At 39.7% G+C, this 13,356-nt stretch overlaps 1 protein-coding gene across 3 annotated transcripts in view; it reads left to right on the top strand.

The window, feature by feature from the left end:
* The window catches only part of NTN4 (netrin 4), a 122,643-nt gene that overhangs the window by 33,098 nt on the left and 76,189 nt on the right, over positions 1-13,356 (top strand). For all 3 annotated transcript variants that reach the window (XM_025403387.1, XM_025403386.1, XM_025403384.1), the window contains exon 3: positions 7,668-7,946. In XM_025403387.1, the coding sequence (XP_025259172.1) occupies positions 7,668-7,946 (279 nt within the window). The remainder of the gene's footprint in view (positions 1-7,667; positions 7,947-13,356) is intronic.

The raw sequence follows: 13,356 nt of genomic DNA, 5'->3' as shown, positions 1-13,356 counted from the left end.
GAACCTACATAGAGCTTGATGAATTTCCTGACTTAAGGACTCGAGAATCTGGGAAAGACCAAGAGAGCTAGAGTTTGCAAGGTAGAGTTCCAGAAAGGAGAGTACTATATTGGAAGAGACTTTCAGAGATTTGCAGGTGGTCCTTCTCAAGTCTCCAGCTGAGAACTGTTCTACACATGTGCAAGAAAACTACCTGAAGCCAGAGAGAAACACCCTGAAGGATGGAGGGAACAATCCCCAGAGGTAACATGGGGCCAGCAATAGACAGACAGTGTGGGAAACCTTGTAATTCATTGTTAGAGTAATTAGAAGGGTATCATCTCAGTAGAGGGGCAGAATTAGCCCTACGCTAGAAAATGCATTGATCCCACATAACAAAATGTAAAAACAAACCTCAAAATGATCCAGCTATTTCCAAGAAACTGAATTGCATCCCAAGAAAAAGCTCAAGAATACAAAAATATTCAGCACCCAACAAGGTAAAATTCACGATACCTAGCAGCCAATCAAGACCTGCAAAAAATCAGGGAAATGCAACTCATAATAAAAAGAAAAATCAATAGAAACAGACACAGAAATAACACAAATTATAGAGTTAGTAGCTGAGGAATTAAAAACAGTTATTATCACTGTATTTCTTATGTTCAAAAGGTGGAAGAAAGACGGAGCACATTAAGCAGAGGCATGGAAAAGAGCAAAAAAAAAAAAAAAATTGAATGACCATTTTCGAAGATTCTGATGCCTGAGATGAAAAATACACAACAAACAGAATTAGTAGACTAGACACTGTAGAAGAAAAGATTAGTGATGTTTAATACATAGCAATAGAAGTGACCCAATATGAAACACAGGGAGAAAAAAAGCCAGAAAAAGAAGTGAATATAGCATTAGTGAGCTCTGGGACAGCTTCAGGCAATTTGGTACATGTAGTTGGAACCAACAAAGGAAAGAAGGGAGAGGAGGGGAACAGAAATTTTTAACAAATAATGGTTGAAATGTTTCTAATTTTTATAATAACTATAAATCCATGGATCCAAGAAGTGCAACAAACCTTAAACACAAGAAACAAGGAGAAATCTACTCCAAAACACATAATAATCAAATTGTTTAAAAAGCAATGGTAAAAAGACAACCAGAAAAGCAGCCAGAGAAAAAAATAGCACATTACGTACAGAGGAACAAATCTAAGAATGACTGAAGTTTTTTGTTGGAAATAATGTAAGCCTGAAGACAGTGGGGGCAGAAACTTTTAAGTGCCAAAAAAAAAAAAAAAAAAAAAGAAGTCAACTTAGAATTCTATACCCAGCAAAAAACATTTTACAAAAGTGAAGATGAAGTCAAGACTTTTTCAGACATAAAGAAGCCAATAAATAAATAAATAAATAAGTTTTTCACCAGCAGACTTGCATTGAAGGAAATCCTTCAGACAGAAGAAAAATGATACCAGATGGATATCTGGACCTACAAAAAGGAACGAAGATCATCAAAAAGGAAAAATAGGTGAATACATGTGAAATGCCTTTTTTAATTTCTAAAATCTCTTTAAAGATAATTAGTTGGCTTTTTAAAGCCAAGGTATTAATAGTGTGTTGTGGAGCTTATAACATATATAGAAGTAATATGCATGACAACAGTGCAAAGGTTGAGGGGAGGACTATTCCTAGTTTCTTATACTATATGTGAAGTGGTAAATATCATCAATGACATTAAATGTAAAAGATGTAAACATCCCCATTAAAGGCATAGATTATAATATTGGACAAATTTTTAAAAAAAGATTAGGTATGCTGCCTGTAAGAAGCCCCCTTTAAATATAAAGACATAGCTAAGTTAAAAGTAAAAGGACAAGAAAAGGTATACCCTACTAACACTTTAAAAGAAAGCTTGAGTGGCTATATTACTATGAAAGTAGATTTTAGATCAAAGAATATTGCCAAGGATAAAAAGGGACATACACTGATAAAACAGTCACTTCCTCAAGAGGATATAACAATCCTCCATGTTGACAGGGCACGGTGGCTCACGCCTGTAATCCCAACACTTTGGGAGGCTGAGGCAGGTGAATCACCTGAGGTCAGGAGTTCAAGACCAGCCTAGCCAAGATAGTGAAACCCCGCCTCTACTAAAAATACAAAAATTAGCCAGGCGTGGTGGCAGGTGCCTGTAATCCCAACTACTCAGGAGGCTGAGGCATGAGAATCACTTGAACCCGGGAGGTGGAGGTTGCAGTGAGCTGAGATCGCGCCATTGTACTCCAGTCTGGGGGACAAGAGCGAGACTTCACCTAAAAAAAAAACAAACCAACAATCCTCCATGTTTATGCACCCAACAACAGGACTTCAAAATACATGAAGCAAGACCTGCAGGGAGAAATAAGTTGATAATTATAGCTGGATATTTCAATACTTTTTCAAGGATACAAAGTGCATTATCAAGACAGACCGTATACTGAGTCATAAAACAAGTATTGATAAATGTAAAAGGATTCATAACATACAAAATATGTTCTTTGGCCACAATGAAATTAAGTTAGAAATCAATAACAGGAAGGTATCTGGGAAATCCCCAAATAACTGGAATAAACACACTTTTTATTCCAATTATTCAAAGAAGAAATCAGAAGGAAATCAAGAGTATTTTGAAATTGAATGAAAATGATAACACAGCATATCAAACTCTGGGGGGATGCAACTAAAGAAGTACTTAGGGGAAAGGAAACATCTCAAATCAATGATCTTCAAGTCCAACAGAGCTTAAAGGTAAAATAAGCAGTGAATTATTTTTAAAAAGTCAAATCAATGATCTAAGTTTTCCCTTTAAGAAACTTGTAAAAGAAGAGCACATTAAACCCAAAGTAAGCAGAAGAAAGTAAATAATAAAGATAAAAGTAGAAACCAATGAAAAAGAAAAACAGCAAAACAATGGAGAAAATCATTAAAACAAAAAGCTGCTTCTTTAAGAACGTGAAGATGTCTAGTATTTCAAGGACTATTAAAGAACAAATGCAGTTATGTTCCTGAAGTTACTGTTTTTAGTAAATAAGAAAACTAGATCAGAAACTATGGGAAAAATTTGTATTTCTTGGAGTGTTTGCTATGCCTGCCTGATCCTTTTTCTTAAGAATATGAAAGATCTTGTGTGCTACTATACAGAAGAAATCCATAAAGCATTTTGAAATGTATTACATATTTTTATATAGTGTTTATACATAGATGTGTGTGTTCACATTGTTCTCATCAAGAGTGCGGAACTTGTGGTAAGAGCATCTTGCTATCTGTGTTCTTCTAAACTCTAGACCCTGTTTGGCTTCTCCTCTTAGAATGATACTTGGAGAAATAGTTCATTCATTTATTCATTCAGCAGTCATTATGAAATGCTACAGTGTGCCAGAGACTGTGGGACGTGCTGGGGAGCACAGTTGTGAACCAGACCAACAGGATCCCTGCCCTCTGAGCACTGAGTCTGATGTGAGATACAGACAAGTAAATAGGCAACAACAATAGACCAGTGTAAGCGTGCCATCATGGAAGGAACGAGTTCCAAGGGAGTCCACAGGACGGCCTTGGAATATTCCTCAAGCCAGCAGCTAAAAAGACTTTTTAAAAATACGATCACATTTATTATTACAAATTTTTATAATTCAACATAGGAAATATAATGTTAGGCATGGAGCAATATGTTAAGGTATGAGTTCGATTTTCAAAGAATTCCTTGACTATTACGTACCTAATATTTACTCCTTATTCTGTTCACACTGTATTGATGCTCTGTTTAAATTTTCATCTCAAAGTATAATTAAGATATATAGAATGCTTTTTTTTTCCCGCTACCCCGCCTGGCTAATTTTTGTATTTTTAGTAGAGATGGGGTTTCACCATGTTGACCAGGCTGGTCTCAAACTCCTGACGTCATGATCCACCCACCTTGGCCTCCCAAAGTGCTGGGATGACAGGCATGAGCCACCGAACCTGACCTAATTTTCCATCTTCTTATTGAGAATTTTTTATGAGTGTTCTAGAATAGAAAGATCATATAGGTCATTTTCACTTGTTCAGGACTTTGTAAGGATTTCCATGTTACACTGGGGCACAAAGAAATGGCAGAGCCTGAGCCAAGAATCCCCATCCTCAGGCAAAGTTCAAGGGATTTGAGGCTTAGAGAAATAAGGCAAGACCAGGAAAATGTGAAGATTCCAAAGGTTAAGTAGGAAGGGGTCCATGATTCATTCAGAGGGTCAGATATTTTTTAAATTATGCATTTCCTTTACCCATTGATTTCAGCTTTGGAAATATATCTTCAGGAAATTATTACAGTCGTCCTCCCTTAGATGCAGTTTCACTTACCGCAGTTTCAGTAACCATCAACCATGGTCCAAAAATAGGCGAGTACAATAAATATTTTGAGAGAGAGAGAGACCACATTTACATAACTTTTATTACAGTATATTGTTATAATTGTTCTATTATTTGTTATTGTTGTTATCTCTTACTGCGCCTAATTTATAAATTAAACTTTATCATAGGTATGTATGTATAGGAGAAACATAGTCTCTATGGGTTCAGTACTCTCTGCAGTTTCAGGCATCCCCTGGCGGTCTTGGAAGTCATTCCCAGAGGATAAGGGCTGACTACTGTCTATACATCCACATTGTAGCTACAAGGTTGTTCCCTGCAGTGGGTTACACTGAAGTTGGAAGCAACCTAGTTGCCTAACAATAGCAGCCTGGCTAAATAAATTATGTCATATCCACACACTGTAATTCTAAGCAGGTTTTTAAATTATGTAACGGTGTTTTTCAAATTTTGTTGTGTATCAGAATCACCTGGAAGGCTTGTTGGAACACAGATTGCTGGGCCCCACCTGCAGAGTTTCTGATTCCGTTGATCTTGGATAGGGTCCAAGAATTTGCGTCTCTAACAAGTTCCCTAGGGGTGCTGTTGGTGTGGGGAACCACTCTCTGAGAACCTCTGATGTAGAGATACATTTATTGACTTGGAAGAATACTCACAAGATATATAAAGATGTTTATGTTGTATTTTATATATATGCGTACATACGGAAGTTTAGGTAGAAAGATATCAAGTTGGCCTCCCTGGTTCTCTTTGGAGGTAGATCATATTGTAGGTACTTATTATCCTTAGTATTTTGCATGACAGATTTTTCTGTAATTATAATATTAACCACCAAAACATAATAAAATTTCGTAATTAAAAAATGCGATCATGAAGTCCTGGCTAATAGCACTAACAAGCCAGAAATACTGATGTATGCTTGAACCTGGTCAAAAAGCTTGATCCCTGGCTTTCTAAATATTAATATATCTTGTTGGGAGTGTGTATTAAGAGGCAGTTGCAGACAGAGGATCAGTGGTGGGCCTATAGATACATTCCCTTCCTTAGGGGAACAAAAAATAGAAGAGGCTGATACTGTCCTGAGGGCTTCTACGTGTTTTCTTACTTCATTTCAGTCATGCCATACAGGCTTCTTCTGGGGAAGTTTGAAGAAAAACTGGGTGGGACCCAAAGGGCGACCTGCCAGAAGTTGGAAGCATCTGGATTGGCGCACTCTTTGTTTCCTGACGCAGGGTAGATCCATTCCCAGGGTATCAGATTAAGGCGTCTCCTTTCTGGAAAAAAGATTTCATGGTTTAAATTCCCGTTCACTTTTGTGTCTGTGGCACTCTGCTGTCTCCTTTCCAGCACACAGCCTCAGGGGTCATGATGTCCCTTCCCTGCTGATATCCGCGTGCCAACTGTGGTGTCATGCACACCAAGCACAGAGCCGCCATTCAGCTCCCACTGTCTGGGCTCAGGAAGCAGAAGAGCTTCAAAGTTCCTATGGACCTTGACAGAGCTTCCTCTGGCTTTGCCTGTGCAGAACAATTCTCAGGGTGAGGGGGAGATGGAATGGGGTGAGAGAGGGAACTAGGGTAAATGTCAAGGGTAAATACGTGGCAGAGAGAGAGAGACCAAACAGTTGCCACCAAGGTTCAGGAAAAGGAAGGGTGGGCAGATAACGAGGAGAAGGACACCACAGACTTTTCAATGGAGCACCTACTTGGTTAGCAGTGGTGTGTCCTTTTCCATGTCCTTGCATTACTGTGGTTGATAAAATAGGAGGTAGTACATTATTGATATCATTTAGAGCAAGGGTTCTTCCTGAGTGTCTAACAGAAATGCCAGTGTTTGGAGGTCATACTGAGAATAAGTACCATATGAAAACCCATAATGGATTCAATTTTTAAAAAATGTTTCAAAACAGAAAATCAGGTTCTAGTTCAGGCTGTTGTTAAAAGAAAAAGATGTTACTTCTGTACTGACTTTTGAATGTATGACATATTGTTTGTTGGACAATTTTATTTTCTGATAAGCTTCCTTCCACCACTTTGCATATGGATAAATGGGACAGAATGTGATTTGAGTTTAAGATACAACATTTTTTAAGCTTTAAAAGTTCAAAACTAGCTAGAAATACAAATACCGGTTAATTATTCCGTTATTTCTTACTATTGTCATGATACTGGTGCTATAACATGACATTCAGTAGGCGAATGAATTTAGGACCTGACATAAGGAAGTTATCTGGAATTCTCACCTATTACACAAATGCCAAGAACAATGTTAAATTAATTAATTTGTTTAGCAAAAATTTATTGAATACTTACTATGTGCCAGCCACTGTCCTAGGATACATCTGTGACCGCCTACATGAAGTTTATGGTCTGGACTGGGAAGACAGTAAATCACTAAACCACTACAAATATAATGTCAGATGGTGATAAGTACTAAGAACAAAAACCAGGCAGAGCCATTATAAGGACTTTGTATCTTGTTCTGAGGAAAATGGGAGGTCTTCGGGTGGGGGTGGTTTAAGCAAGGGAGTGACACGATCCAATCTCTGTTTATAGAGAACCACTCTGGCTACTGGCTGGACAATGGGCCGCAGAGGCCAAATGTCTGCTGAATTATTACCCTTACCCTCTCCTCCAAAGTTATATTTCATTGAGGACAGGTCTGTACCAGTAGACCTTGGAGATGTGATCTACACGGTCGATTCTTTCCTTTTTATACTTTTGGTGTGAAATTGATCTCTAAGGTGATACTTTTATATCCAAAAAGAGAGAGTTATATTTCAAGGCAAGGTAAATCAGATATCACCTCTCTGCCTACAGTGTCCCAGTGGCTTCCGCTGTAGTCAGTATAACTGTACTGTGACTTCCACAGGGCTCCATTCATGTTGATCTCACACCTGCTCTCTGTCCACCTCTCCAGCCACTGTCTCTTTGTTCACTGGTCTCCAGTCACACTGACTTTGTTGTTCTTCCTTGAACAAGCCAAGCTTGACTCTGCCTCAAAGCCTTTAAGCTTGCTCTTCGCTCTGCCCAGAATGCTCTTCCCGGCAAGATCTTTGTATGGCTGCCTTTATCTCAAGAATCAGGTCTCTGCTGGTCACTCAATGTATACTTCTGTGTACGAACAGGCAGCACATCTGCTCCTTAGAATAACAGGGCAGCTCTTTCCCAGGTGTGCTCAAGGTCTAAAAACTTCTTGTTATCTTATCATTCACAGATGACATAAGGCATAAATCAAACAGGGGCTACATTAGGCAAACAATTCAGGGTTTGCACACAGTCCTATAAATGCATGGTATTTTCTTTCTCCTTACAGGTTATTTTCAAAGCTTTGTCACCACCATACGATACAGAGAACCCTTACAGTGCCAAAGTTCAGGAGCAGCTGAAGATCACCAACCTTCGCGTGCAGTTGCTAAAACGACAGTCTTGTCCCTGTCAGAGAAATGACCTGAACGAAGAGCCTCAACATTTTACACACTATGCAATCTATGATTTCATTGTCAAGGGCAGCTGCTTCTGCAATGGCCACGCTGATCAATGCATACCTGTTCATGGCTTCAGACCTGTCAAGGCCCCAGGAACATTCCACATGGTAGGTGAAACAAGTCCTACCCTAAGAAAAACAAATCATAAGTTACCATCAGCTTTGGGCATTGGTTGGTATATGCTTAACACAGTGCTGCTAATTTTTTCCTCTGCCCATCACAGCTCCGACTCCATACCCATCCTATAAAGTGCCCATTAACTTGTCTTTTAATCTTCGGTTTTAGTGTTAAGTCAAGCATGATAACCAGATTCCTTGGAAAACACCCATGCCAGTTTTTAGTACTGTGACCTTCAGATATAAAGTATAAAGTGAGTAGGAGCAAGAGGATGGCATAATCCTATTAGTAGTGTTATCACACTGAAACCAGCTTTGACAATAAATGGGGAACATTGTGGAATAGATTTTAAAGTGGGAAAAATAAGAACCTCGATTTTATGCCTGGTATCTTTGCTGTCCAGCCAGCAGAATGAATAAAAATTCTCCTCCGTGAAGAGGACTGACCCCCTCCTCACCCTAAGGCAGAGTTAAACTCTCTTTCCTCTAGGTTCATACATCTCCTGGACTTTCCTCTGAACTTTTACTTCTCTGCATCCCCCAGGAGACTGCGAACTCTCTGAGAAACTGTATGATCTTTGCATCCTTGGGACCAAGTGCATTACCTGGGCCAGAAGTAGGTGCTCAGTAGGTGTTTGGTTGAATGATAGCAACACAGGAATAGGGAGATGAAAAATTAGTGTCATTGTTTATCTGTCCTTACCTCCCCGACTTCCAGAAAAGATACAGAGTGGCTCATCTGTAAGCACCTTGTTGGTACACATCCAGAGACTATGGATGGGGATTGGACAAGGAGAAAATAAGGATGAGCACTCCAATTCTTCGATTTTATATTTTGCTCTGATAATTCTGAGCAAACCAAAGCAAAATGAATAAAATGGAAAAGGCTGCAGGATATTCTACTGCATTTCCTAAAGGGTAGACATCCCTATTCTTTCTTCTTTATCCCAGCCCTAGTATAGGATAAGCCACCAGCAGCCATGATCCAGTTAGCCAGCAGGACAGTGCTGGCTGGGCTGAGTTGCTGGGGCAGCATCAGGGTAACCAAAATGACTAGGACAGTGGACAGAAAGTAACCAAAACAGAAACAGTACTATTACTTGTAGAAGTTAATCTGGGCTCCCAGAGTTGAAGAAAATGCAGCATTCATTCAATAGATACCTGCTTGTTTCTAGATGCTGACAGATCTTTGAAATCCTACAGTATTGCTTCAAATAAAGGGTGCTATGATTTAGTGTATCTCAGTTAACGGGGTTCAGATAGGATTCAATCAGAAAATAACAAATATTTAGAGACATGTCAACCTACCAGACTGTGAACTAGAAAGCTTATGTAAGGTAGAGTGCTCAAAATATTTTGCCATGATATTTTAGCGAATTCATGAAAGGAGAGTATGCAAATCTTTTGTTTCCTCAACTGTCTCTTATAATCCAAGTCATACAGGACCACCTCAGAGTAGAGTCCTAAGCAAAATGGCAGAGGCCCCCATAACATGGCACAGGGTGGACCCTCAATATTTGCAGACTAAAGGATCTATGAGACTACCTGAATGGCTCTGATCAACCACAACAAAGTGCCAGAGTTCTCAAGGGCCTTATAAAAACTTCAGGTGGCCGGGCACAGTGGCTCACACCTGTAATCCCAGCACTTTGGGAGGCCAAGGCGGGTGGATCGCCTGAGGTCAGGAGTTCCAGACCAGCCTGGCCAACACGGCAAAACCCCGTCTCTACTAAAAATACAAAAATTAGCTGGGTGTAGTGGTGGGCGCCTGTAATCCCAGCTACTTGAGAGGCTGAGGCACAAGAATCACCTGAACCTGGGAGGCGGAGGTTGCAGTGAGCCGAGATGGTCCCACTGTACTCTACCACTGTACTCTAGCCTGAGTGACAAAGCAAGACTCTGTCAAAAAAAAAAAAAAAAAAAAAAAAAAAAATTCATGTGCATGCATTTAAAAGTATTACTTTCTTTTTTTAAAGTAAGTCCTCTAAATATAAACTTTCAGAGTTAACAACACTTTCTAAGGCTGAAAATAAAAATTCTAGAAGTTTCTCTTTGTTCTGCCAAATTCAACAAGGGATAATTACTCATAGTTAACAGGCACTTTTGAAGAAGTCTTAAAATACAACTATTCTATACAACATACTGCCAGCAAGAAAATTATCAGCCTGTAAAGAGGTTCAGGAAAATCAAGTAAAGGGGATTATACATTAAGTGTTTTTCCATTTCAAAAGGATGTTAGAATGAGACATCTCCATCCTAGAAGACCCTATGGAATGGAAACCTCATTTTCTTACTAATCTCAGGTTGCTTTTGAAATTGGAAGTAATTTCCTTTTAAAATAATACTAGTTTCCTGACATCTTTCTATCCCATTTTCATACTGATTTCAATTTCTGCAGCAGTGTAGCAGCCCCTAGTGCCATTACTAAGCATGTGTTTGAATTGAGCTAAGCCAAGCCAAAACTGTGGATAAGGCCAGGTAGCGGGTAAAAAACAGCCTAAGTGGCCAAGACTATGTTGGCTTCCAGGGATCCAGTTTCGTGACAATTCTTGCTGTCCCTACTCTCTTTAGAATAAAGAAAAAAGAAGAAAAAAGAACCCATAAGCAATTGGACCAATAGCGACCATGGTTGGAAATGTGAATGATTCTGGTTTTCGATTTTTCCACCCCAAGCTTGGGTGCATTTGACTTTTATCTATACTTTTTTCTGAATTAGAAAAGAGCTTGTATTAAATTTGTAAATGGTTGCTTCTTTTGAATGTGTTTTTTTGTTTTTGTTTTTGTTTTTTTGTTTTGAGATGGAGTTTCGCTCTTGTTGCCCAGGCTGGAGTGCGATGGCATGATCTCGGCTCACCACAACCTCCGCCTCCCGGGTTCAAATGATCCTTCTGCCTCGGCCTCCGGAGTATCTGAGACTATAGGCATGTGTCACTACACCCGGCCAATTTTGTATTTTTAGTAGAGACAGGAGTTTCCCCATGTTGGTCATGCTGGTCTCGAACTCCTGACCTCAGGTGATCCGCCCGCCCTAGCCTCCCAAAGTGCTGGGAATACAGGCATGAGCCACCACACCCGGCCTGAATGTGATATTTTAATTCCTATGATTGCTTCACTGAGCGTATTGCACATTGAAAGCATAGTCTTTTGCCTTATTAAGAACATAGGCATAGATTCATTGTCCCACATTTGTGTGTCTCTGGACGCCATTCATTTTATGTATACAGCTATAGAATAACTGAAATCTGATTGTGCCTGCAGAATGGAAGGTAGCTTCTTAAGAAATACTGTTCTTTTGCAGGTCAGCTTATCTGTATGTGCATACAAATCTAAATTTTTAGCACAGTTTTTATTTGCAGCAGTGGAGTGTGGTCCCTGAACCAGCACCATCAGCCTTACCTGGCAACTTGTGAGAAATACACATTCTCAAACCTTATCCCAGACCTACTGAATCAGAAATTCTAGAGATGAGGCCTAAGAATCTATGTTTAACAATCCCTCCAGGTGTTCTAATGCTTGCTAAAGTTTGAAAACCATTGCTTTACAGACTATGCCAATTCATCTGTGGCTAATATTGTTGCTAAAATGAGTAATTAATGAAATCTGATTTTATGGGCTAGAATTTTTTATGGCTGATGATAGCAAATTAGGGAAGTTAATGGAAATGGCACCCTATTTCTTAAACTATATAAGATTTTAGGGTCATTTCCTTTCTTTGGAAGAAAAGAATAGGAAAAGAGATACAAAGTAGGAGCCTCATTTACCTTAATACATTCCTCCTGTATCTTTTTTTTTTTTTTTTTTGAAACAGAGTCTCGCTCTGTCACCCAGGCTAGAGTGCAGTGGCGTGATCTTGGCTCACTGCAACCTCCCCCTCCCGGGTTCAAACAATCCTTATGCCTCAGCCTCCTGAGTAGCTGGGATGACAGGCACGTACCACCATGCCTGGCTAATTTTTGTATTTTTAGTAGAGATGGGGTTTTGCCCTGTTGGCCAGGCTGGTCTCGAACTCCTGACCTCAAGTGATCTGCCTGCCTCGGCCTCCCAAAGTGGTGGGATTACAGGCGTGAGTGCCCGGCCCCTCCTGTGTCTTTTAACACAGCATCACCTTCCCCATGTTTCCCCTTCTCTCCAGATCCATTCCACTTCTTCTCACCAGTTAGTTTTCTTTCATCTGTCCATTTTGCTGGAAGGCAGACAGTGTGATGATTAAGACCCTGGTATTAGAGCCAAACACAGCTAAATCTGACTTACCACAGCATTCACTAAGTTATCTGTTCTCACTGAACCTCAGTTCTCTAATAAAATGAGGATAATATCTACCTTTTGTAGCTATGGTGAAGATTTAAAATCTGATGCTCTGTGCCCTGGATATGGTAGACACTACTTACATTGCTGTCATGATTCTATTGTATTATCTCAGCCACCTCTACTCTTCTCCTTCGTACACTTCTTTGCCAATAATGACAAAAATAAATCACAGCTTATGTGCTGTTTGACATGTTTACAAGGCTGAGGGTTTTGTGGCAAGGAAAACTGTACTTTGACTCCAGCCTGCTGGAATCCCAGAAATTATGTGAAGAGATCTTAAGCTTTTTTCTGTTTGCAGCTGTAGAGGACTGATTTAGTTCTCTTTTTCCTAGCAGCTGGTGATTGTACAGCTGTTGGGTGATGAATGGTAATAAGAGGGAATATGGAATGTTTCATTATTGTATTGAAATATCATCCACTGGATAACATGGAGGCCTTAGAATACTGTGAGAAATGTTTAAATGCCCTGAGCTGCACTTGTTAAGGCAGATTTTTCTCCTGTAATTTGGAACTTATTTTAAAAGATGGTCAATATTTTGACTGATGGGTCTGAGTCTAAGGGTAAGCACTGAGACCTGTGGAACCATATACTGGGGTTTGAGGAAAATGTTCCTTAGCTACCTAGCTGTGTAAGGCAGGTTTTAGAATCATTCATATACTCTCATTATGAAAGTGTTTCCCGAGGAATCTGGATACATTCATTCATGTATTTATGTTTTCATATATCATATGCCATGTTTTATAAATTAAGGACAGATTTAAAACTATAGTTTTCGTCTTCTTTTTCAAATGTATTTACTGTTCTATGAATAAGCCAAAAGTATAATTAGAAAGCTCTTCAGGCCGGATACGGTGGCTCACGCTTGTAATCCCGGCACTTTGGGCAGCCGAGGCAGGTGGATCACCTGAGGTCAGGAGTAATCTGCCTGGCCAACATGGTAAAACCCCATCTCTACTAAAATACAAAAATTAAGGCCGGGCGCGGTGGCTCAAGCCTGTAATCCCAGCACTTTGGGAGGCCGAGACGGGTGGATCACGAGGTCAGAAGATTGAGACCATCCTGGCGAACACGGTGAAACCCCGTCTCTACTAA

The sequence above is a fragment of the Theropithecus gelada genome, chromosome 11 (assembly GCF_003255815.1).
Source record: "Theropithecus gelada isolate Dixy chromosome 11, Tgel_1.0, whole genome shotgun sequence".
NCBI lineage: Eukaryota > Metazoa > Chordata > Mammalia > Primates > Cercopithecidae > Theropithecus > Theropithecus gelada.
Note: the sequence above shows the minus strand (reverse complement) of the source record. Positions and strands in the feature narration are given on the sequence as shown.